Source organism: Podarcis bocagei (assembly GCF_964188305.1).
Source record: "Podarcis bocagei genome assembly, chromosome: 2".
In the NCBI taxonomy this organism is placed as follows: domain Eukaryota; kingdom Metazoa; phylum Chordata; class Lepidosauria; order Squamata; family Lacertidae; genus Podarcis; species Podarcis bocagei.
This window is the reverse complement of record NC_138126.1, coordinates 84,831,270-84,858,545: the sequence shown is the minus strand read 5'-3', so window position 1 is coordinate 84,858,545 and position 27,276 is coordinate 84,831,270. Positions and strand designations below refer to the sequence as shown.

The window sequence follows — 27,276 nt, the reverse complement described above, 5'->3', positions numbered from 1 at the left end:
AAATATGAAGAAGACCTGTAGAAGGGACATGGAAAAGACTTAAGAGCCTCGGATAGAAGGTCACCAGGTTGATGGACTAGATGGAAGGGATAGAAAGGACTGACAAAACCCGAGACCAGGAAGAAGAGACGATGGATGAAGATTAGAAGAAAGTTTAAAAATTCATTTAGAGAATTTTTGTAAAATTAATGAGTGTTAGAAAAAATGTTGGAATGAAACTATTTGGCTTTAGTAGAAATGCTTTAAGGAATTATGTATAAATAAGTTTTAAGTTTTAAGCTTTAGGGCTTTTTTTAAAAAAAAGATATTTATTGCAAATTTTAAACACAAAATCACCAAACATATAAAATGCCATCACCACAATATAACAAACAAAAGAAGACAAAGAAAAACAAAAAAATAGACATAGAATAGAAGAGAAATATAACAAAAACAGCAATCCATAAATCATATTTCCATAAGCTTTGGACTTCCTCACATCTCCCTTTCCTGCGTTCTCAATAATAAAATTATAAGCAGCAATTTATTACCTTATTTCAATTCTCATCTTGTAATTCTCCAATATTATGTCCCCAACTTTAGATATTTTTATCAATATACTGAAGTACTTAATTTAAATGCACGATAGAAAACAACAAGGCATCAGTAATTTAGTTGAAAGATATATGAGAATAAGTGATGTTTAAGAAAAATGAAATTGAAGTAATATTATGTTTAAATTAAGCTTTAGGGCTTTTTATGGTAAGATAAGGTTAAAATAAATTAAGGTAATTTAATGACAGAATATAGTGGAAAATGGAAAGGATTTGCTGAGATAATTAATAACTAGAATACAAAAAAGGGAGGCGTGAGGAGGTCGATGAAACAAGTTAATGAAAGATAAAGATTTGGGAATATTGGATTTGGTTTTTAAATTTTTTGTCTGCTTTTGTTTTTGGTTTTGATGTATTGTGTGTTTTGTTTTTTCCCCTTTTTTCTTTTTATTGACTTGTATTGTTGAATTCCTTTTTTATTCTGTTTTTTATTTTTTTGATGTATTGTAATTCTTTATTGTCGCTTTTTTCCGCTTTTTTGTAATTGTTAAACTTTTAATAAACATCATTTTTTAAAAAAAGAAATAAAGCACCCATCCCAGAGAAGAGCCCCTGGGAGAAGCGGTTCTAGGCGTTCCTTCTGCAGCCTGCCTTCTCTTAACTTACAGTCATTTCCTCAAGGTTAGCAGTAAACAGTCACAAAGAATGTTCCCGGACATATTTTTCAACAATGCAAACAATGGCTATTTTGAGCTTCAGGATATATTAAAAAATAATATTTATTTTTTCTTTGAAACCCCATGTCTCTTCCTTAGTTCTAATAACATAAACTGTTTGATTTTAAAATAACATTTTCTTATTCTTATTAATTATCTAGCGTCTGTGAGGGCTTCCTTTTTATCTGAAGCATTGTTTTCTCTTAATTCAGGAGAGAGCTAAAGACAGATATATAGGTAGGCACTTTTAAACTTGTTTTCTGTTGACTTCAAAACACAATGTTAAAAAGAATATAGCTTAAATAATGGGGTGAAAGCATTAGCGGGTCTGTTAGTGAAAATGGAATCAAACAGAGTAAATGAAGCTACTAAAATAAAAATTATTTCAGTTCATTTCCCCCCTCTTAATATCCACAACATTATTTTATTTTAAAAATACTGTAGTCTGATATTCATGACTTTGAAGCTGGAGTCCCAAAGGGGTTTATTGTGTTATTTAAATGTGCATGGAAGCATGGTCATAACCAGGGGGGGGGATTGGGGGGGCGGCTCCCCCCCATCAATAAAAATACATAGCAAACTGAGGTTTGCTGCCCCAACAAAAATCCTGGCTATGCCCATGAATGGAAGGAGATTTGCACAGGCCCAGAAGCATTTCCCCCTTCATACAGTATGCAACCCTCCAAGCCATCATTTTGGATGAAGCAGAGATGTCTATCTTTCCAGCCGTACCATGGCTGGAAGCTATCACCCTGAGGGACAACTTGTTTTTATACCAACCTGCAATTATTTCAGATCTATGGGCAAGCTCTCCTCCGTGTTTCATTATGACCACAAGTGCAACTGTCTGGGACATAAGAGATGGCCTATTTGGTGGCTGCGTGGAACTCTCTACCTTGTAAGACTCATTTGGGCCTCTCTCTTCTGTCTTTTTGCTATTTGGCAAAGATATTCCTCTTTCAGCATTATTTATATGCTGCCCTAGTACGAGATCTGAGTAGTAGCCTACAACATAAAAATAATCGCATTATAATAAAACACAGAAAAAGCAACAAATAAAAACACAATAAAAATATAAATGGTCACTTTAAAACAGAGATCAGATAAAAAAAAACATGTAGCCAAATTAATTAAAACAGAGAGCACAGGCATAAAAAACCCACCACAAATCTAAACACTGTAAAAACCACAACATAATTCTAAATAGTGAGAAAATAAACAGTGCTTTCCTGAAGCTAAAAAGTAAGAGGAACACCAGGTCTCCCTGGGAAGGGTATTCCATAATCAGGTGGGAGGGGAATGACTTCTGAAAAGTCACTTTCCCTCCTAGCAGGGCTCCAGATTATGATATCAGCAACCAGGTATATAGTTGTGGGGAGAGGCAATCCATCAGAATCTGAGCCCCAGTTGTGAAGGGTTCTGAATATCAAACCCAGCGCTTTGAATTGCGCTCAGAAACAGACCCAAAGCCAGTAAATACTTTTTGGGACCCGCTGAATCCAAAACTTTACCTTAACTTGTGAGCATCAGGCAACCAATATGACTGGTTTCAACTTGTAACAAACATAACATTGGCTCTTGGGGCTGCAGTCTTTAACCAAATTTGATGAAATTTTGGTTGCAAGCCAATACTAGCACTTATCCCAAAGAGTTTTAGAAGCCTATTAAAAATTACAAAATGGCATCAAATTGAAATTGATTTTGGTAAACTTGCATAATATGTACACTATATTACTGAACCTACTGAATTAGTTCTGGAAAATCTCCTTGAAATAAGATCCTTGAGTTAGTTGGGTCAGACAGCACGGGACATAACATCTGTCTTATTCTGTCCCAGAATAAGTTGAAGTTAAAGATAGAGGTAAACGCAACCTGCTCTTTTAGGCACTTCCCCTCTGTTGACTGATTGCATTTTTGACAGTGAAAATGTGCACACTAGTGCTCCATCCACCTTTAATGACGGACTGTTGTTGTTGTTTTTTATTGCTTGAGCCTTTGTGTGGGTATCGTTATGGCTTATAGTTTGACCGTGGCATTTTGGGAGAAAATGAAAAAGCAGTATAAATGTAAATGTAAAAAGATACAGCTCATTCTGTCTTTGAAATTGTTGGTGTGAAAAGAGCTCAACAGTGTTTTATTTAAACAAGGTCTGCTTCAACCTTGATTGACTTGCAGTAAATTGCCTGGTACGAGAGGCAAAAGGAAGTGGATAGAAAAATGGCAATCAGCACCAAATGTTTCACATATTGATTGACAAGCACCAGAGATGTGCTAGAGTAAGATAAATTGGCCAACGGGTCCCATCTTGACAGCTCCTGAGATGGGAAAATTGTTCTTGTTAATTCGCTGCTGGAACCTTGTCATTTACCGGGATATACATTTGAGTGTCTTCTAATTGTGTAAACAAAGTTTGGATATGTACATAGCATATTTCAACCGTGGATTTTTTTAAAAAAATCTTCACTTTTATAAAAGTTGTAAAGGGGCTTAAGATTAAATGTGTAAAAAGAGAACAAGGAGTGTGAAGCCAGCTACTTTAAAGAGCTACCTCCCCCTGAAATACAGTAAATTACTCTGCTGTCACTTGTAGAGTCCATTTTCAGAACTGTATAAGTTCACAGAAACAGTGCCATGGTGAGAGGTCTGAAACAAGAGCCAAAGGTTTTCCTTGGTTAGATATTTCCATGACAACTTTTATGCTAGTAAGGCTGTCCACCAACAATATGAAAAGATATATATGTTATATACAAATTACAAATACTGTTGTGCTAAGGTCACAAGAATCTGGGGGAGAAGGAGGAGAGAATTGTTTGGTCCTTAATTTTTTTAAAATGTATCCTGATTGCTGTTTAAAGTCGACATCTACGAATCTTATATTTTAGATTGACTTAACTAATTAATGAGGTGTTAAAAAGAGGTAATTATTATTCAGAAACAGGTGATGGTATGGCATCTCAGCTAAAAACTTCTAATTATAGTTTGTATTTTTGTAGCAGTGGAGGTGGAATCAATATTTGTTTCAGTGGCTTTTAAGAGCATACTAATTGTTATGTTTCAACTTTAAACCTTTTTAAACAAAGCAAACTGTTCTAGGCAGTTCTGCTCTAAGCATTTCTAAGAGCTCAATTCCAGTTCATATAGCACTGTAGCTTCAAGCTACTTCATATGGTGGCATCCTGTCAAAACATGATAATCTGTCTGCAGGTACTCACTGCATGCATCAGACAACTTTATTCACCTTACCACACCAAAGCCATGTGTAAGGTGGCATCGAGAAAATCGCCTGAATGCATATGTATATGGAGCAAGTCACAAATAATGATAGCCAGTTTATGGAATATCACATGTGGCAGCTGTCATTATTCACAAATACTCTTATAGGAAAATACTGCAGACTGGTAATAGGTTCCCAATTTCTGAACCACAGTTTGATACTTTAAGCATGATTAAGAAATCAGAAGTGCCACATACTTCTCACATATACCACTGCTTTCCGCCAACTTACTCCCCTCTCTGCAGTCCCCATTGTTTCCTAACATTCCCAGGAACAGATTTTCAGGGAGCTACAGGAGAAGGGGGAAAGTATTCCATGAACTCTGTTCTTTTCATTGAAGGAAAATTACGATCCAAGCCAATATGTAAATATGTAAAAGATTCTTTAACATAATAGTGCAGGCTTTCCATAATAGCTGTTTTTGTGTGTATTCAAATGGAGTCAGGTATGGCGAATGCAAACAGCCTGGATCAAGACGCGCGCAAGAGAGAGAGAGAGAGAGAGAGAGAGAGAGAGAACTGAATTGCGCTGCTGTGATGCTCTCAGTATATGTTATATATCTTTGAAATTGTTTAAATAAGTACATTTCCCAAAACCTTAATTCAGGGCATGCCTTATGCTGATGTTTAAAGATGATAAAGAGTTAACACCTAGTCTTGGGTATTTTAGTTGGATTTCAAATTAGTCTGTCTGTGACATTGACATAGTCTAGTTTGAGAAATGCTAAATTGTTACAGCTCTGAATATTCTCATTTTACTTTCAAAAAGTGTTATCTTTCCCACCTACTCCTAACTCTAGCTGCTTGAATCACTAATTATTGCTATGATTTCAAAGGATTCTTCATGCAGTGCATAAAATAATGAAAGAACGGTATGTTTCATGGAAACTTTCATCTTGGAAAATGATTGCTTTGAGAATGTTTCAATTTGTAGGCTGTTCATTCTAAAGTAGCAATAAATCAATAGCAAATATAAAATATCTGCTTAAACTTATATTAAAATTAGTCTAAAACAGCTGAAATAGCAGATGCCATAATTCCCTGCTCCCCAATACTCAGCTGGTTTCACTCATAAAAGTCAGTTTACAACACTAGCTCAGGGTGTGCCAAATTTTGCAGTTTTCATTGTTGGCTGGGTGGTGGTGGGATTGCCAAGGCTTTTCTGAGACAGCCACCATATAACTTCTCCATGTGTCCTCACTCCACGCACATTGCACACACTGAGAGCCAGTGTGGTGTAGTGGTTAAGAGCGGTGGACTCGTAATCTGGTGAACCGGGTTCGCGTCTCTGCTCCTCCACATGCAGCTGCTGGGTAACCTTGGGCTAGTCACACTTCTCTGAAGTCTCTCAGCCCCACTCACCTCACAGAGTGTTTATTGTAGTGGAGGAAGGGAAGGGAGATTGTTAGCCTCTTTGAGACTCCTTAAAGGGAGTGAAAGGTGGGATATCAAGTCCAAACTCTTCTTCATTATCATCATCATCGGTGGTCTTTTAAAATTTATTTATTTATTGTAAATCACAGCAATCACAGCAAGACAAAAAGAGAGAAGACATTATTTTTAGTGATGGGTGGATCCCCTCTTGTGCCTGTTTAAATGGGATTAATTTGAATAACATCTAATCTTTTTAAAAATATTTATATATCTCCCTTCGTTAAAAATTGATTTCAGGGTGAGTCATAATAATACAATTTCTTTAAAACAAGCACATTAACACTTATAAATTATCTTAAAGCAGCATTGGAGCACAACTTAATTGTAAGCTTTCCCAGAGTTGCTGGAGGTGGTGCAACACTTTAGGGTCTCTGATCTATATGGGATGGGACTGTGTCCTTATACATTCATTTTGTCAAAATGTTTTCTCTCAATTTTATATTATAATCAATCATAATTTGATTTTGGATCCTAAATTAGTGCTTCTGTGGCTGGTGTTAAATTAGTGCTTTGAACCCTGGGGTTCCATCTCATACTCTAGTCTCTTTTTTCTTAGCTGCTGCCAGGCTGGAGATAGCTGTCATGCGGAAAACAGGGAAATTCTTACTTTGCCTTCCTGGTATGCGTGTGTATGGGAAATAGCACTTTCTGAACGCTTGATGCAACACAGAAGACTTATTAATGGACAGGCAAAGAGAGAGAGATTTTTAGGCACGTGTTCTTTGTTTATTGATCACATCAATCAGTCAGCACAGTTATTTCAATCCCCTATAATACATGCATCTCTATGAAGAGGACTAATCAGCGGGCCTATTATATATGTACTTTGTTGTTACTTTTTGTAACTGACAGTCTAATAATATGTACTCCATGTGTTGTTTTTGTTTTAATGTTTATGGCAAACATGTTGCTCCTGGTAATGCCACAAGGAATGTAATGGTTTTGAGGCTCCCTTGCAGTCTTCACCCTCCTGAAAGCCCACCTGCCATCTTATTTTCTCTAACTTACTGAGGTGAGGAAATGTGAGGACAGAACTTCCAGGAATGCTGGGGACCATGTAGTGTAGTTTCTCTATGTAAAAACTCTGTAAAGTTCATGCCAGCATATGCATTATTATTCCTTACTGCTTCCATATGAGGGTATGTGTACATAATATGCATATGTGTGCTGTGTCCTTTGTGACTAGTTCAGACTAGTGCAGACTTCATCACATGAAATGTACATTTAACTGGCATTATTGGCAAGGCAAAGTGTTTGGAATTTGTCTGAAAAGGGCAAATGTCCTTTTTGCAACTTACCATGCAACAAAAAATGTCCCTTGACAGAAATTATTTTAATCAGATATGATTTTCCTACATATATCTCCATTATGTGAACTAATATAGGGAGAACAAAAATAATTATTTAAAAGCAGATATATGTATGTAACGTATAAAAAAGAAGCTGGGAGATTCGTGAGGTTTACAACTCAATTCTGTGCATAGTTACTCAGAGGTAAGTCCCACTGTGTTCAATGGGGTTGCAACTTTAAAATGTGTAGGGATAGGTGGCAGAAGCCAAGGCATGTTCACACATCTGTTTCTTATTGAGAAAAAATAAAATCTTCAATCAACCCTTGCCATCTTGAACATCGGATTTTCATTCACCTTATACAAACTGATCACTCTATATAGTGTCTTAAAAAAAGGCCATGAGAGTGAGAATAATACTACATAATTGACATTTAGGATGAAAAGAGATTAATACTAGAAATAAATGGCTGTGATATGTTTTCCAGTCATCATAACAACATAGACCTTGTTAAAGTGTGGGTTTGCTGAAGTTGAAAGCCCAAGTCATTATATTCTCATCTTGTTAAAAAATCTGATGGCCCTTTCTTTTTTAGTTAAAGAAGGATAAATAATATAAACAATTTACAACTAAAAGATGTAAAGGTTCTGCAGCTGCTGAATGTCTTTTGGGAGATTAGATTCTATAATGAGAAGATATAACCCTCATTTTACAAAATCTGTTGCTGTCTTGGGAAAAAACATCACTGAATAAGATTAGAAAATTCTTTTCGTTCTTGAAACCATTACAGTTGCAGGCTGATTACTTGGCATATGCTTAATGATATCTTCATAGCTGAGAAGCAATAATTTGTTAAAGTTAAAAGAAATAAGTGAGAGTCCAAGTGAGAAAGCTCATATTTAATTATACATCTTTATTGTTAGATATATGTGACTTTATCTAACACAGTAGGTTCAGTTTTCACAAACATGCGCCTATGGTTGTCCCATAAAAAAACAAACCACTTTGGGATGATAACTATCTTAGGGGCAAACTAGATATGGCATGAACATTTTGTAAATAGGGTGCCTTGTGATATATATTTTTAAAAAGCAAAACAGCTATGGACTCCCAGATTCAGATGACAAGTGTAGCTCCAGGAAGCGGGGCTTTATCTCTTTCCAAATGCTTTCTCCAGGGTGGAAACCACCAGCCAAAGCTGCTAATTTTGCTTAGGGCAGTTTATGGTAGGGTTGGCATATTTCCGGACGTATCCAGAACACTGCAATCGGAAACAGTGTCTAGGTGTAAATTGCTATAAATGCCCAGGAAAATCCGGCAGTGTTGTTTGTTTTTGTGAACAATTCTGGGCAAAGAAAAATCAAAAAGCAAAACAAGCTCAACAACTTTTCTTTCCGGATTTTCACTGTTTGAAATATGGCAACCCTAGCTTATTGGAATGACTACAATTTGTAATTTATATTGGGAACTCTTGTGGCTGGAAGATCCTATTCACAGATGTCCTGCATTGCAGCTAATTTGGCCCTTACAGAACATAATTTTTGTGATATTTGGATTTCAGATGAGGAAAATGCAATAGCTACTATCTAACTTGTAATGCTCCAGATGTTGCTGTACTAAAGCTTCCATCATCCCTGACTGTTGGCCATGCTGGCTTGAACTGATGGGAGTTGGAGTCAATTAACATCTGGAGGCTCCAGGCTCTCCGTCCTTGCTATACATGGTATAATAAGGCAATAGAATCTTTGGATCCCAGGCAAGCTGTTTAATTTTACTGGGCCTTGAGAACACAGGCAGACATCATATGAAGAAAAATATACTGTATTTTAAAAACAACTTCTGAATGTCCGTAAAACATAAGATGGTGTAGCCTGTAACTTGAGTAGCCGTATTGAAATTAATGGACTTAACTTAGTCATGTTCATTAATTTCAGTGGATCTACTCTCAGTAAACCTTAGCTGACTATCACCCACAGTCTTGGAAGCTTGGTGTTAGTATATTTAGTATATTCACAATTAGAAAATTCTTTCTGTCATAAACTAAAAATGAAGACACGATTGGCAAACTATAGAGCAGAATATTTTGCTCCCTTAATTGTGATTTTCTAAGGAAAGCTGGAAAGGGAAGGAGTACTTTTTTAACATGTACAAAATAAAATTTGAACATATATACTGTTTTCCGATTCTTACTCCATTTTTCAAATTTTTCAAGCAGTCCCCAAATAGACAATCGCTTTTGTGTTTATCTGAAATGTGACTAATTGCAAAGTGGTTTCTTAGTAGCAGAATCAGCAGCAGAGTTTAGGTGCCTCATTCTGGGCATTGTGTAGGCAGAACAAACTATTAGCTGTCAGTCTGATGTCTGTGATCTGTCATGCTGTGCCATCTTGAAGATAGTCAGCAGTTGTAGTGCAACCCTCTGCCCATTGGAATCTGGCGATTTGAGAAAATAAAGTCCTGTGTGGCCTGAAATAAAGTCCCATGTGGTGGGATTCTGGCCTGGCTACTCTGCCTGAGCAATTTGTCTCACAATGCAGTTACTGAACCTCCTTCCTGCCTCCCAGCCACCACCTGACAAAGAGCCTTCTGAATGTGCTGTAATATATCTTTCAATTTGCATTATTGTGTCCCACATTACTATCCATTTTACACCATTCTGGCATATTTAACAATATTTTCCACTCTTTAAAATTACATTAATATTGCTGACAGCATAGATGCTTCAATTAGGCTGTCTTTGAATAGGAGCCAGAGTCTTCCCCCCGCTTTTTTGTCCCTTTTTCAGATTCATGTGAAAGGAGAAGTTGACATTTTTCATTAGAATGAGAGCTTAGATAATATTTTAATGTGGTTTTCTGTTTATATTGCTACCTTTGCATTTTCTTAGGAAAGGCAGGATGCAACCTCTTTCAGGCTTTTCTATTTATTGGACTGCTCTGAAATGCATAAATACTTCCTGACTGCTCTGAATGAGGATTTTTCTGCTATGCTAATGAGTACAAATAAGAAAATGCATCCAAATGTGGCTAGGTTAGCCGTCATGTTATTTTAGCAACGAAGTGGGTGCAATTAACTTGAAGTGCCACAATGTGTAGTGTCAGAGATCTTCAGTGGGCGATTTTTAAATTCACCACAACAAAGAACATCACAATCATTTTTCCTCACTTCCATATGGTGCCAAAGAAATGAGAACTAAAAGTTTGTGGCCTTTTGATACTATTTCTCGAGAAACTACTCATTAGTCCAATAGCGGGTATCTGATTGATTCTTTAGTTCTGTCACATGACTGACAGAACTGTAGAACTGCAGCTTGCCTCGCAAAATGATCTTGGGTTTTGGCACACACTTCAGAAGTCAGAGAGTTTGTATCTTTGCCTCTGGTTGATGATAGAACACGGTGGGCGGCTAAAATGACTTGCATCATACGTATCTTGAATTTTTATCTTTCTATAAGTTCAGCTTTTTTCCTATAAGATCAGCTGAAAATGCCCTGTTGTTGGTATCCTCTTTGTGCCAAGGCTTGGCTTGTTGTTGTTATTGTTTAGTAATTTAGTCGTGTCCGACTCTTCGTGACCCCATGGACCAGAGCACGCCAGGCACTCCTGTCTTCCACTGCCTCCCGCAGTTTGGTCAAACTCATGCTGGTAGCTTCAAGAACACTGTCCAACCATCTCATCCTCTGTTCTCCCCTTTTCCTTGTGCCCTCCATCTTTCCCAATATTAGGATCTTTTCCAAGGAGTCTTCTCTTCTCATGAGGTGGCCAAAGTATTGGAGCCTCAGTTTCACAATTTGTCCTTCCAGTGAGCACTCAGGGCTGATTTACTTAAGAATGGAGAGGTTTGATCTTCTTGCAGTCATGGGACTCTCAAGAGTCTCCTCCAACACCATAATTCAAAAGCATCAATTATTTGGCGATCAGCCTTCTTTATGGTCCAGCTCTAAGGCTTGGCTTAGCATGTCGTATAAACCCAAGATTTTAGTTAAGCTTTCTCCTCAACATGCTAAGCCAAACATTTATTTAGCTGCCAAGCTGTGCTGAGCTAAAATGACTGGGAAGGAGCAAAGCAGCTGAAACTTCCTTCCTGGAACCTAGCTTGTTCACACTAAGCCTTGGTTTGGTTTAGCATTATATGAGAAGGCAGCCTGTCTGTATGTATGTGAGAAGGCTTTCTCTCAAAGAAAGCATTTTTGTAGGATACAGACCATGTGGACAGAGGCTATGCACCTCTGTGTTGCAGGTACAGTCCAAATGAGGTGGTCAGAGCCTGCCACCATCACACAGCTGCATGTTCCATGTATTGATAATATCATTTGCATTCATTTTAATAAGCTCTTTCATGAGTATGTTAAAAATTGTAAACAAACAAATAAAGAACAAGTTGAGAGAGATCTGAGGGCCTGTATAAATGTTTTACTTTTTGATCTGAGCTGGAGAAAAATTAAAGATCTTGGCTTTTGGGCTACCTCTCCACAAACCAAGGTTTTTTTCCCCTTCACAGAGACTCCTGCTGGAGTATGGGGGTCAGACAGCAATTTTTTAAATTTTTGCCAATCTCCCGTTCCACCTGCAGCCCCTTCTGCCATCTCTCAAGATGCTTCAGAAGGCCCCAGAACAGATATTTGAGGGAGTAAATGACTATCAAGTAAAGGCAAAATTGCGAAAATGTAATGCAGTGCTATTGCCAGTGGAAGCTTAGATAGGATGTAAGCTGAGGCCTTCATTTGATGCACACTTTTATGAATCCCCAAAGTTGTTATTTGAGCAAGTGCAAATGATTTTTTCCCCTAGCCACTCAACTAGAGTTTCTGACATGAGAATTACACCCTTTGTGGCTTTTATTTTAAACTGCTGCAGTACATTTCCACAACTTTAAAGAGACAAGGAGGGGCAGATAACAGAGGACCACCTGAATTTTACATATTAGTTAGAATTAACCACCTAATTATTTGGCAACATGCTTCTAGACATACGGAATATTCCAGTCACATATACCATAAGGATAAATGCATGAAACCTTTGTTTTAAGATCATGTACCTACTTTATTAAAATATGGACACAACATCAGCTATTTTTCCGCTGTAAGAAATTTTCATATCTTGTCAAATGTATTTAAGTAGAATCTTAACCCTTTCACATGCAAAAAAAGAAAAGAAAAAATTAGCCTTCATCTTCATTGTACAAAATGGGTCAAAAAATGCACAAAATGGGGAATCTCATTAGACTCATTCACTATTTGTCCTATAGTGTACAGTATATTCTGTTTTGACTCGACTGTATATAGATGCCACCTTGACTTTCACATCTGTGGACAGATTGTTGCCACAAGCATATCTTCTCCTGAACTAAAAGCAATGTAGCAAGTGAAGGACTGTGACTACTGTATACATAAACATGTCCACACGCTTCAGATGAAGAAGGTTGGAAGGCTCTTACTTTTCTTTCCACCAGTTGAAACTGCCTTCTGAATATGCAGAAGAGGGATTCATGCCAGAATACACATTTTTCTAATATGAGTTCTCTCCTACTCTTTTTAATGTAAATATTAAGTATACAATAGCTGATATAAATTTGTAAACAATTAGCTCCAAATTGCTGAGGGCCAAGTAACATGTTGCACAAGCATTTATAATATGATCTCCTGATATTTCACTCTCACTTTCCCTAATTGGATTGGGGCAGCAGCAAAATGGGAGAGGATATTTAACCCTTTCTCCCTGTTTTTCTGATCTAAATGCTTCCCTTTCCCAAATACATGACTCAGGAAAACATACAGTTACGCAAGGTGCCTTTTCCCTGTTTTTCCCCTGTGGTAAATTCTGAGCTGGAACTTCATTAAATTACAGGTTAAATAAATTCTAAGATTCATAATTAACCTGTAAGATATGGTAACCTTTAATTTTATAACATGAGAGAGCTATCACTTGAAACCTGTGATGTGAAAATACTGGGTAAACATCACCTTATGGTAATTTTAGCACATCAGAAGTGGTCATGGGAATTGACTCTCATGTAGGCCTGCAGAAGCTAACTTGCATATTATCCTGCTCTATTTGCTCTCCAAGAGTGAGGAAGTTGTTTTCTTTCCTGGATGCCTGAGCAATAAGAGTATGCATGGTGTACTGCACATAACCAGGCTTTTCTTATGCTCTCATTTTTCTCAATAAGTCAGGGTTACTGATTTCCCATGATGGTCCTTGTGAGACTCCAAAGCAAGACTCTTCATGGATTGTCATGCTTCTGAAGTATTTCTTAATTTTAACAGTCATCACTCTGTGGCAAAGACATTTTGAAGCCTAATGGCTAAGCCATCTACAGGATTGTAGATATAAGACTGATTCTTACTAGTGGCTGTTTCCTCCTCACTGATACAGAGGTAGTAAAAGCTGTCAAACATAGGGGACCATTGTGTTATTTGAGCTTCAGTTACTGGCATGCCAGGAGATGGGCTTGTACTTAATGATAGTACCACTCCATGCATTAGTGAGCTTGATCCCTTGCTATTCTCAATATATTTCTGACTGCTTGTAGAAATGGGACAAGTATTGAACGGGGAAATTTGAAATGCAGACTTCCCCCACTTGTAAAGCGCAGTCCAAATTGAAATGAGGTCCAGCCCTTTTCAAGCTGGGTCTGAGTCAAATTGGAGTTGGCACTCTTCTTCTACCGCTGTCTTATTCCCTCTGCGAACTAGGGGCTGATGAAGTGGTTACCTCAGGCGGCAGATCTGGGCCCAAGAAGCATGTTATTCACTGCCATGTCATGGGCATGCCACACTCCCTTGTCACTCCTCCTCCATGCCCTGCAGCTGCCGCGGTCACCTCCACCTCTGCTTCAGCCATGCTCCTGCTGTGGGGGGATGGTAGCTGTGTGGCTTGCCTGCAGGAAGAGGGGTGTGTGGTGGCAGCATGGCACACCCTCAATGGAAATGAAGGAAGTGGGAGCATGGTGCCATGCACGCCCATGGAGAAGGAGCAGGTGTGGCAGCAAGTTGTGGTGTGTTTTTTTGTCTCAGGTGGCAAAATGTCTTGGGCCATCCCTGCTGCCAATGTACCACAACTCCAAGAAAAAAGGGCTTACTTAGTGAAAGGATAATGGATAGCATTTAGCATAATCATAATCATAATCGTATTGTATACTGTCCTTCATCCACAGATCTCACGGTGCTCCACAATATAAAATGCTAGTTCATATTTTCATATGTGTGTGCCCACACTCATTATCTTGGGCAAAGGGATAGTACGGGAAACAAAGGTTTCCAGCTGACAAAAAAGGCCAATGGTGAGCCAGTGTGGTGTAGTGGTTAAGAGCGGTAGTCACATAATCTGGGAAACCGGGTTCGTGTCTCCGCTCCTCCACATGCAGCTGCTGGGTGACCTTGGGCCAGTCACACTTCTTTGAAGTCTCTCAGCCCCACTCACCTCACAGAGTGTTTGTTGTGGGGGAGGAAGGGAAAGGAGAATGTTAGCCGCTTTGAGACTCCTGAAGGGGAGTGAAAGGCGGGATATCAAATCCAAACTCTTCTTCTTCTTCTTTTCTTACTTATACTGTATATCATTTCCTGTCGTGGATCCTGAGAGGAAACAATACTGTGCTCTTCACCATTTCTTATCCCAAATTGTATTCAAGATAAGGCATTTCTGTTTGGGAAGGGTGGGGACTGGGGTGTCAACTTGAATTAAATATTGCGGAGGCCCAGGTAAGCCCCACCCTGCATAACTGATCACATGACATGGTGAACACACACCTTTTGAATGGCAATGCCCATCAACTTTGTGGGTGCCAGCCTCCTCAAAAAAATTATTGCGGGGACCAAAGCCCCCATGGCCCCTAGGAGTTGTCTCCTATGGGTGGGGACTAGCAAGAAGCAGAGCAAGGAGGAATGTGGTGGCTGCTAAATGGGACTTTTCAAGTGTTCATATGAAATGCTTGAAAAGTACATTAAGTTTTCCTCCACAAATGTGTTTGGGAACTTTTCATACTCTCCCTTTTTTGTGTGTGCATGAAAAGCTCAGAGATAGGGTACACAACTCTAGTCTTGGCCAGCTCACTACAACTTTTTACACTGCAGCAATCATATATCATTTCTAAGGTTGACTACAATTTGGATGATGAAACATGTCTCACATTATACAATAGTATAATAGCTAATAATAGGATTGGTTTCTGGCCTATGCCTGTTCTCTTATTTGCTCTAAGTTTGTGTGTGTGTTTGTAGAAGTTACCTTATTTTATTTTGTTTTTGTTTCTTGCTGGTATTTGCAGTAGTTCTGTAAACATTTACTAATACGTCACTGAAAAATATTTACAAATATTGGGAAACAACTTTATGATTTTACAGAAATTGTTACTAATCATGGTAACAATAAACACTTTAATAATTGTGCTAAAGGTAAAATTCAAAATGATGGAATGGACATAAGTATTATCAGTATTATCTGTTCTGTACTTTTGCAGTATGTGCAGTATGTTTCATATATATCAAATGATTAGAGCTGCACAATTTATTTAAAAAGATTGTATTTAATTATGATGACCCGCGTATCACTTTTAAAAAGTATTTTACCACTTCTTCTTAAATATGGTCAAGCTGAGCTCATGCTAGAAAACACACGCATATGGCTGAGCATATGTGGATTACAAAATATGAAAATCCTTCCTGTCTTTCCTTATATTTCACATGTGGTGTTTAAACACAGTCAGAATGTGTGAGAATTTCTCATATACAGGATATTTTTCCCATGCAAGGTGTGTCAAATATAATTCTTGATGCTTGAGTCATTTTGTTGGAAAGAGAACCACAATAAATCTGAATCTGTATATTAATTCTCTCTGACATACTGTGTAATATTTCACAAGGATATACATGTCATGGGTTTATGACAACTTTGGTCCTCTTATCACCAGTAAACACATCTCTTAGATAAAGTTAGGAAAAAGAGTTATTGGTACTGAAAAAGTGTTTGGCTGCTTTTGTAGCAAACCTTGAAGCTTGCATTTTTTTGCTTCCATTTCACCCAAGGCAGTAATGCTTTTTTAAATGTACATACAGTTTTTACACACCCACCATGACCTACTAGATTGCCTGAAATGCAGGCATACATTTAGTCAGGTGCTGTTGCAATTGATTAATTGCTATGAGCCAATAGCTGTGGTTAGGGCCAACATCCGAAAAAGAGTGCTCCTGAAGTTTGGGAGTGGGGGAGTGGAAGCTGCAATGATTTTATGAGAATGGCCATATTGCTGTGAAATTACAGAACTTTTGCTGCACAGCAGTTAGGAGAAACTTCACTGTCAGCCATGATGATCTACCTGATGGTGATGCCAGGTGCTGATGCCAGGCCTCTTTCTAAGTTTCAACTTGCACTGCAGGGGTGGGGGCACAATCCACCCTATGGCTGTGGCTTGGAAGTGTCTCCTACTGATAATGCACCATGGGGTATTCCAAAGTACAATTCCTGCTATAGAAGCCTGCTCTGATGTTGATTGTTTTAGTGATGCAAATATCTGTGATTCTTCAAATCTGTCATTTCACGCGGTCTGTTTTGAGAATGAAAGGGGAGGAGAGCAAAATCCCCATGTCCATGTTGCTTGAGATTTACATTTCTCAACAGTATATAAATCAGCCTTTAGTACTGGATAAATAAGTATCATTAACTTTGATGATATCTGCAAGCCTTAGATTTCACATAACCCCCTTTCTATATTTTACTGCATGATTATAACTAGTTGTATAAACCATAGTTGAAAAGAACTACTGTAGAATCCCATTTCTCTAACATTTGTAGCTAATTCATATATGCAGCAGAGCTTTGTATGCCTCACTGACCTTGGCAGCAATACAGAGGTCACATTTCCACATGGTTAAGCTACTCCTGAACAATTTCTCCATCTCACCAGACACAAACCATTTTTACTCCTCCCAAAAATCAGTCAAGCAGCAGGTCTTCTCTAATTTCTTTTTCCCTGACAAGGATGATGAATATGTGCAATGCAAAGAATCTCCTGCCATCTATCCTTCCATGTTTGAAGTGCTAAAGCAAGAAAGAAGCTTGGGCATTTAGGTGCCTCAGTCATTAGGAACTGTAATTGCAGAGAATTGTCCTGACCCTAGGCAAGAAACTCTGTTGAGTCAGCATTTAATGCTGAGGCCTTAAAACATGTATTCCTGCACTAGGTTCTGTTGGATGGGTGGCTTGGTGTGGTGAGCTGCAAAAATAATATAGAGAAGGGAGCATATAGAAGGATGTTTTCCTCTGTTGTGCATTGATGGGTTTCTATCTGGAAGATAGAAGCAGTTAGAAATATGATGTACAATTCTGATTAAACCAAAGAATGTTTTGGCTTAACTTAATTCTAATTTGTCAACCATATCTTTTTAGCAGCAAAATACAATATATACATTATTTTCGTTCTGGTACCTGTTTGCACAATTTACAACCACAATTCAATACATTCTCTATTATGTGGATATACAGATTTTTTGAAAGCCAATAACGTACAGCCACAAAGTTACATAAATACCCTGCGGGTAAGATAGTGTTTAAACAAATTTCCAGGGGAAACAGACCCACAGAATGACTTTGTCAAGTGCCTTGGAGATTGTGCTATGAAAGCACTTCACTAAGGGCACACACTGTGTTCTAGAATGTAACCATGAAGACTTTGCTCAGGGTAGGTTGTATAGGGTGGAATGTGCTGGTGTGTACAACATATTAATCCATTTCAAAATCATGATTATGTTGGAATGCAGTTTTCTTTGGCAAATTAAAATTCATGTGCTTATGTGTGGAACTCTGACACAAATTTAAAATAAACATGCCAAAATGGGACAGGTGCCACCTGAGTCTGCAAAAAAGGACAGCTAATTTTATTAGGACTGTTATACATAAGCCTGGGATTTTACCTTTCCTTGATGGTGCCATAATACTCCTGAGAGATCAGACCCTCCAAAGAATATGTTACACTTATTTTTGCTCATTTTCCTTGGCTATCAAATTATTTCTGGACCCAATTGCAGTGTGGTATTATGTTCACTGTTTTAAAAGATTCTGCCCTGCATAATTGAAGACCATCTTTCCACATAGTTTAATCTTCTAAGGTTAATAGAGCAGCATTCCATCCATTTTCCTTCCCTTTCAGACTCAGAGGAGGTTCTTATTGGTTGTTACACAAACCCTTCTGGAACCAGCAAAACCCACTTCACAACACTTGTACAACACCTTGTACACCTTGCAGGATAATTAAAACTAGAGATGGGCAAGCTGTCTCCAGACACATTGGGTTAATTTGGCAACAAGTGAATTCGTCGTCCAAAATTGGAGAGAACTCTGATCATTTTTCTGAACTAGGAATGCCTGTTCCACCAGCCATACTTGTTCCCAAATAACCCTTGTTTCAGTGCCCATCCAGTACATCCCCATTTCCGTTACTTGCCTATTAAGTGACAGCTGGCAGGAAACATAATGGTGGTGCACAGGAAGAGAATTCCTTTTTTTTTTAAATCATATTTATTAAAGTTTCCAGAGCACAAAAGATATAGAAATACAAAGAAAAAGAAAAGATAAAATACACTTAAAACCTTACTTTCATTGCCTACTTTCTGGGACTCCCCCCTCCCCCTCCCAACTGTATTCCCCTTTCATTAATTTGGTTCTACAAGCTCTCACTCCCAGTTTAAAACTTAATTTGTTTAACCCACTATCCAATTTGAATTATACAATCTTACCACCATCCCACATCATTAACAGAAAAAGAAAAAAAGATTTTTCCCCAAGATCCACCCCAGTTTCCTTCCACGAATTCCCTTTTTTAAACACGTCCAATCAAAATAAAATGATATACAAGAGTTATATAAAGATATAAAAGATATAAAAAGATTCAAAAAATAGTTACACAGCCTTTGGATTCCCAATCTCCCCCCCCTTCCCCGGTTTGAATTCCCCATGTCCATCAGTCTGTATGTTGTCAGCCTGGAGGTCTCAGATCCATGGCCAGATTTCTCCCCAATTCCACCTTGCCGGTTTTCTTTTAATTTATTTATTTTAATGATATTTAACTTCAAACGTCCAATCTAAAAAAGGCCTTTAATTTCCTTGATCTTTACCACTCCTCCCATTGTTCTTTCTATGTTGTAGTCAGTCCTTTGTTCTTTCTATTCCTCACTTTCTCAGGTTTCTTGTCCTGTTCAGCTGCTAAAACGTTCTAATTCAGAAATCTGGTGCCTCTACAGAGGTTATTGTTGTTCAGGAACAAAAACTTACGTCCAGTCCCTTCCTTTCTTCAATAGAAAATTCTATTGTCTCCTTTAATATAAACACCTCTGTAGACAAAATACTGTTTCAGTTTTGCAGCTTTCCCAGAAGATAACAAGTCCTGTGCGAATCCAAGAGTATTTTTCCACTTACGACCGTTCTTGTAATGTCCCGAAAACCCTCTAGGGGGATTGTAGTAACTTTGTTTCCTCTAATCCAAAAGTCAAGTTGTTGTTCCTTATTTTCGACAGTTTATATCCAAATTGTAGCAAATTGTAACAAAATTAACCAGCAAAGTCCTCATAACAAAGTCCTCTTTATATTCTCCAACTTTGACAGCTACTTTGACAGCTGTCAAAGTCTCCGTCTCTCTTCACCAGGCTCTGCAAATTGCCCCGGTTCCCAGGGGGGGTTACCTTTTCCTTCTCACCCTCCACTCTTCTCCTCCAGCACAGTTCTTATAGTTTCCCATCGTGGAATTAAATTTTTTTTTATCAAAAATATGCTTCTCTTTCGACCTTGGTTACCCAGTCCTTGTTTTAGAATGTTTACAATAGGGGGGGACTGACTTCCTTTTTGGATCACCCCCGCTCGTGCCGAATCCGAAAAAAAATTCTTTTTTTTCTCCTTTTAAACCCGATTTCCCAATTACTCACGGGTTGTTGTTGATAGTCCGAATTTTCAATGGAAGAAGTCAGCGCTCTCCATCGAATGGCATGCGGCTTCGCTCGGCAGGGAAAGCAGAGGACTCACAGCACCACGCCACTCCCCGGCACCCGATCCAAAGCCTTTAAAAAGGCTCCTTCACGAGTCGGGAGGGCGCTAACGGTGCCAGCCGAGTCACCCATGTCCACGGGCTCCGTGCCCATGGTTTTTAAGGGTCCCCGCGTCGCCGGCGCGGTAGGATCCAGCCCTTGCCGAGCAGACTCCCTCCGGAGCTCGGAGGGAGTCCGCCATTCGGCGATGGTGCCAACCCAGAAGTCCAGGAAGAGAATTCCTTCCTTCCTTCTTTGTCCCACAGCATGTTGAGTGTCAGTAGTTGAAAGGGATTCATGGGAGATGTTCTTAAAAGAGCTACTTCAATTACTATTCTGCTGGGGGGGGGGCAACAAGAGGGAAGGACAGAAGGAAGTAGGAGAAAACTCATTCCTCTCTGCATGTTAAAACACATGCCACTTTTGCTTGCCAAGTAAGGGAAGAGGGAGTGGTTTTTTGGGAATGGGGATTATGGTAACAGGGAGAGCTCCCAAGGATGTGGGAAGGGAAGCCAGGAATTATTTTCCAGCTACGACTTGATCTGATACAGGGTGAAATTTCAAAAGCTGTTGTCTGGTTTCAGGCAGGTTTTTACGAACCCTCAAAGTTTTTCTTTGAGTCTGACTTGAGTGAATGTTACCAGTACTCTAGTTAGAATTTGGGTTGCTATTTGAGAGAGATTTTCCTGGGACTACTTAGCTAGTTTAGCATTGCTGCTGATACTGAGTTAGGATGCATTTCTCATTTATGTTATGAAACTAAAATGGGTTTTGTTATTTTGCTTTTGTATTCATTTTATTGTGCAATGCTTTGTAGATTCTGTGTGTAATGCTGTAGTAGTTGTAGTAGTAGCAGCAGCAGGAGTCAAAATAATTTATTGCCTGAATTTACAAAAATGGAGCAACATCTGCAATGGCTTACTGAGGTGTGCATTACTGGTACTTATGAGGGATATTTTTATAATCCTGTTGCCTTTCACTCCCATCTCTCAGTGAATGGAGGCTTCAATATGAAGCTTTTTTGTGAATAATGCTTTTGTTTTCTAAACGGGCTTGAATGTGTCAGTCAAGTTTTCTGAGTCCAGTTCATATCATTTTTCTTTACAACATTCAGAAACCCTGGTTCAGCAGAGCAGAAAACAACAGAGGGAGGAGTGCTGTTTTCTTTTAGGTACTGAAAATAACTGGCTTACAAAATGCTTCCAAGTGGGATTTTTATTCTGTGATTGTGGATCTGTGAATCTCCTCAAACATAATGCTGATGCTAGATCAATTGGTGGGTATAGAAAACTGCTTGTTCCCTCTAAAACAAATTATTGGCATTAAAACTTTCTTATATTAAAAAAATTAGTGACGAGGGGGTTTTAAGTGTGTGTGTTCAGTGCTGTTTTACAAATAGGTTTTATTTTCATTCATCTAGCATCGGTTCATATAGCCTGATACAGGCTGATGCTGTGAAGACATTATCAGGAGAGGCCAATCCCCTTTCTTGGAATGCCTTGTCAACACAGCTGATCATACCGTCTTGAATATGATGCAAAGGGGAGAGTCAATACCAATTGACAATGGGTATTTTGATTCAGCCCCAGCTGTAATCATATGTGGTAACAAACAATTTCAGTGTTACTGTTTGTGGTTTCTTTCATTACATTCATTGCTGAACTTTGATCCCTCTGTCCTCTTTCCCAGGTCGTCCCATTCCACCTACATCCTCGTCTAGCCTTCTCCCATCCGCTCAGCTGCCCAGTTCCCATAATCCACCACCAGTTAGCTGCCAGATGCCCTTGCTAGACAGCAATACTTCCCATCAAATCATGGATACCAACCCTGATGAGGAGTTCTCCCCAAATTCATACCTGCTAAGAGCATGCTCAGGGCCACAGCAGACTTCCAGCAGTGGTAAGGAAACGCTATACATGTGGCATTTGATTATAAAATTCTTAGCTCAAATAAGCAATTTCTAGTTGTCATGAAAACAGTGACTCAAGCATGAACGTTGTGAGAAATGGGCAAATATTTGTAACTGTGAAAAACTGGAGGTTTTGAATGCTTTATTAGATTAATGTTTTATATCTTGATAGATGAATATTCATTTGATATCTCATTGACAAAGTTTTATTTGGGAGTGTTTCCTTTGAATTAGTAGTTACCTATATGAAACTAAAACCATTAATGTGCCTTATTAACTGATGGAAATCTTCATGTATGGTTTGTACTTGTTTGTAGGAAAAATATAACCGATAGGGTTTTCACTGCTTTGCATTTATATAGAATAATACATTAGCTTTTAAAATGCAAAATGTTAAGCTGGCCCTGTTGTTATGTTTCACACTATCCTCATATCGGTATTAACAGCTAATCCTAACTTTCCAGTCTTCATGCAATGGTGATGCCCTTTGAAATTGACTTCTGGCTTATAAAACATTTAGATTGTATTTTTAAATGAGAAAGTAGGTTCCATTTTACATGAGAAAGTAGGTTCTGATTTGCATAACTCATTGCTTGCTGAAGATCCTTTCACAAGTCAGAGTTCAGATGCTGTAAAAGCAATGTAGAGTACTTGGAAAAACCAGGTACAGGTGGTTTTCACACACAGGCATCAAAAATTTGGGAAACAGACTGGTAGACTGTGATTCTTCACTTCGTTTAAAGGTTAGTTTGGTTTCAATACTCATTCCAATATTCAGTATCATTTTAGATTCTGTATAAAAGTCTTTGGAGGCTCTGCCATTTCAAATTTAGACCTTTTTTACTCTTTGACCTTTTAAAAAATAAAAGTAAAGAATCTTATTATCCCAATTTTTCTATTATAGTACCATTTTAAAGTAGTGTAACATGTCTGCTTATTTATGCTATTAATATGTCACAATGCTTAATGGATGTGTAAATCCAGAACTAGTAAATAAAATACCGGTAAAACTTTTTACTTGAGTTTTTGCTTTAACACATTACAGTGAACAGTATTCTCGGCATTTATGAGCTGTAAAACTGGAGGAATGAACTTGAGTTGGAATCTGCTGTCATTTCTCTTGAGAAGGAAGCATAAGAGATCACAATTCTCTTAAGATGTCCACCATTCATGGCTGGTGAAGGACCCCCGTGTGAGAGGCAGGGATGTGTGGGAGAACAAAGGGAAGCTTGTAAGTGTGAGCTGGGAAGGTCCACCCCTTTCTGTGTGAGAGAAGCGTTAAGATCTACCTTTGAGAGAGGACTTTGCATTTCTTTTCTCTTTTTTTGTTTTTGTTTGCATTTAGATTAGTATGTTTTTTATGGTGCTGTATTATGAAAAAGCGTCAATATTTTGTTAATGAAAAAAGATAGCCACCATTTATTCTAAGCATGCTTACATGGAAGTTTAAAGTTTCACCATTTGAGGTGTTGTGATAAGAAATTTGTATAATATTCTCTAGTAGTTGTCTTCTCCAATTTTAGTTATATAGATATGGATATTATATAGTTAGCATTTACTGCATCCAAATTAATCATCTGAAATCATGTTCCTTGTATATTTATGTATTTTGATTTTATTATAAACCACTTCAAAATTAGTGGATAGTACACAGTCCATAAATTAACTAAAACAAATAGACAGCAAAATAGGTTTAAACATTATTATTATTAAACATTTATTTACACCCCACCTTTCTCCTTGATTAGACTCAAGGTGGCTGACGTTGCCCTAAACGTTTAAGCCAGTCTGTTTGAAGGGGGTCTGAATTCACTTTGCTCATTCACCTGCTGGTATTATAGCACACCTTTCAACCAAACCTTTAAAGTATTTCAAAAATAATTAAAAGTGCCATGCTGCTTTGTGTTTCTTCTGGCATTTTAACTTTCACACTTCCTTCCTTTTTAGAATGGAGCATGAAATAGGTCATACGCTCTAGTTATGTGCTTCTCATTTTAAAAGTAGGATAATCAGGTAATTCAACAATAATCAGTCCTGAATGCAAATATACAACGGTTATGTTTCAGCTACATTTTCCTGATATGTGTAGCACTGCAAGATAAATACCTCCTTTTTTCAGTGGCGTTAGATTGTGACTTTTCTGATTCAGTTGCAGCCTGGAACCTGTAGGTGTATCTTGGATGATTTAATGTATTTGTATTATTGGGTCGTCTTTCTTTTTTCAAGATGTACAAGAGCAATGCAGTAATTGCACCTGAATAAATTAGTAAGAATGCATGCAGTTTGCAGGCTGATTTTCAAAGTATCAAAATAGTTCACGCTGCTGTAAATTAACAAACTGTTGGCCCATTTATTTCCACCCTTAAAAATCCTAGAGCCAAGATTCATTATTATTATGAAGAGGGGTGCAGGGGAAATATGTATCTAGTACTTCTTGTAGATGAGAATTCTTAGATTTTGAAATTCAAGGGTGAGATCAAGGGTGGTAGGTGAGATCTAGCATGTTTACTGTTTTTTTGTCCTGATTTAACAAATAGAGGCGCTGTTGGGTGCAGGTTTAAAATAATTGTGTGAGTTTGAACTAGTGTACTAAGTTCATTGTGTTGCCTTTAATAAAGTATCACTTAGACAAATGATTTATGCTACTTGACTTAAATGTATACTTACATTTATGTCAACCCTCACAATTAGAGACTAATTCCTAGATCTGTTTATTATGAGTCTTTCCAAAGATGAGCAGATAGTCATCTGATTACACTGCTCTGTGCCTTTCCTGCTAACCATTCTTCATATACATGGAAAATTCCTATGCTTAAAAAAAATACATAATCAAATCTCTCATCAAATGAGCAATCTATTGTTGATATTATGAAGGTCTTTAATCTACAATAAATCTTTATTAGAACTCATCAGAGCTTACATTTTGAGAGAAATTAGATTCTAGCACTCTTAAAATGACATTACATCATTGAGGTGATTGGTTTATCATTTGCAGAAGTGACATCAATCATAACTAGCATAACCACGCAGCAAATGAATTCAACCTTTTTACAGCAGAATGACGTTTAATTGCTCAAAACTAGCATTAAAGTTAAATAGAAAAATGCACTTTCTTCAAATACAATGCCAACTTACTGTAAAGTATTTATTTAAAAAAAACTTTCAGAAAAAAATAATAATTAAAAATATGTAGAAATTAATAATATGTAGAATTTCTTATTATTCACTAGTTTCTGTCTAATTGCAGCATAGCAGATGAAGTGATTTTTGATAGGAATTTTTGACTGGGGAGGGGAGGGATGGGTTGTATTTTATTCCCGGTGTGTGTAGTCCTGATGAAACATGTTCTGGTGGCCTATATATATATCCGGATTAGATTGCTCACCATGCAGTTAAGATAACATATACCGATAGTTTGGTCCTCAGTTGCAATTTTTGGTCCTCAATTGCAATTTTTTGCAGTTAAAATACATTGATTTTAAAAACTTTTTCTTTCATTTCTTTCATAATTTTTTTGTGTAGCCCAACTGCAGTAAATGCAATGGTGTATCTGTACATGTTATTGCAGTTACATTATTCTGGTAGTTGCAGTTTTGGACAAAATAAGAATAGATACCGATGCTCCCATTTGTGAGTGAGACACCTCTCTATATGTTGAGTTACAAATTAAAAGGCTACTCTTCATACTTGCAGCAAGGGCTCTCTTTGAGTTGCAAGTAATACGGATGAAAGAGAAAAATAATAGAGTTATTGTAGAGTTAGAAGGGACCCAATGGTCATCTAGTCCAACCCCCTGTAATACAGGAATCTCAACGAAAGCAGATGGCCATCCAACTTCTGCTTAACTACCTCCAGGGAAAGAGAGGGTGGGAGACAGTTCCACTGTCTAGCAGTTCTTACTCTTTTGTTGTTACCTTGGTTTTGAATGCCGCACCTTAGCAAATATCAGCCTTGCACTAAAGCCCTATAATTTTATTCACAAAAAATAAGTAAAACATTTGACACATGGACATTGTATTGGTTTGAATTATATTCAGTCATCCAATTCATATTAATACTATCTGCATTTGCCTATCATGGTAAACCATGAGGATGGATGGCGGCTAACAGATTGAGGTTGAATCCTGACAAGACAGAAGTACTGTTTTTGGGGAACAGGGAGCGGGTTGGTGTGGGGGATTCCCTGGTCTTGAATGGGGTAACTGTGCCCCTGAAGGACCAGGTGTGCAGCCTGGGAGTCATTTTGGACTCACAGCTGTCCATGGAGGCACAGGTTAACTCTGTGTCCAGGGCAGCTGTCTACCAGCTCCACCTGGTACGCAGGCTAAGACCCTACCTGCCCGCGAACTGTCTCGCCAGAGTGGGGCATGCTCTAGTTATCTCACGCTTGGACTACTGCAATGTGCTCTACGTGGGGCTACCTTTGAAGGTGACCCGGAAACTGCAATTAATCCAGAATGCGGCAGCTAGACTGGTGACTGGGAGTGGCCGCCAGGACCACATAACACCGGTTCTGAGAGATCTGCATTGGCTCCCAGTACGTTTCCGAGCACAATTCAAAGTGTTGGTGCTGACCTTTAAAGCCCTAAACGGCCTCGGTCCTGTATACCTGAAGGAGCGTCTCCACCCCCATCGTTCAGCCCGGACACTGAGATCCAGCGCCGAGGGCCTTCTGGCGGTTCCCTCATTGCGAGAAGTGAGGCTACAGGGAACCAGACAGAGGGCCTTCTCGGTAGTGGCGCCCGCCCTGTGGAACGCCCTCCCATCAGATGTCAAAGAGATAAATAATTACCTGACATTCAGAAGACATCTTAAGGCAGCCCTGTTCAGGGAAGTTTTTAATATGTAACGCTGTACTGTTTTTAACATTGATTGGGAGCCGCCCAGAGTGGCTGGGTAAACTCAGCCAGATGGGCGGGGTATAAATAATAAATTATTATTATTATTATTATTATTATTATTATTATTATTATTAACCACAGTTAATGGTTTACCATGAAGGCACAGATTGCTTTTCATGTTAGGGGAAGAGTGAAGGAGGAGTAAGATAAAATCTCTGGCTTCGTTTCCTTTTGAACTGGGGATTGTGGTTTGTTCTTGGCTCCCCAATCA

At 38.3% G+C, this 27,276-nt stretch overlaps 1 protein-coding gene across 19 annotated transcripts in view; it reads left to right on the top strand.

Moving 5' to 3' along the window:
* The window catches only part of TENM2 (teneurin transmembrane protein 2), a 745,234-nt gene that overhangs the window by 441,259 nt on the left and 276,699 nt on the right, over window positions 1-27,276 (top strand). For 9 of the 19 annotated variants that reach the window (XM_081184705.1, XM_081184719.1, XM_081184718.1 and 6 more), the window contains one exon: window positions 21,945-22,154. The exons of 3 other annotated variants lie outside the window; for them this stretch is intronic. In XM_081184705.1, coding sequence (XP_081040831.1) covers window positions 21,945-22,154 — 210 coding nt within the window. Of the gene's footprint in view, window positions 1-21,369; window positions 21,427-21,944; window positions 22,155-27,276 lie in introns of all 19 variants that reach the window. 7 more of the 19 variants (XM_081184722.1, XM_081184720.1, XM_081184717.1 and 4 more) reach the window with 1 other exon arrangement.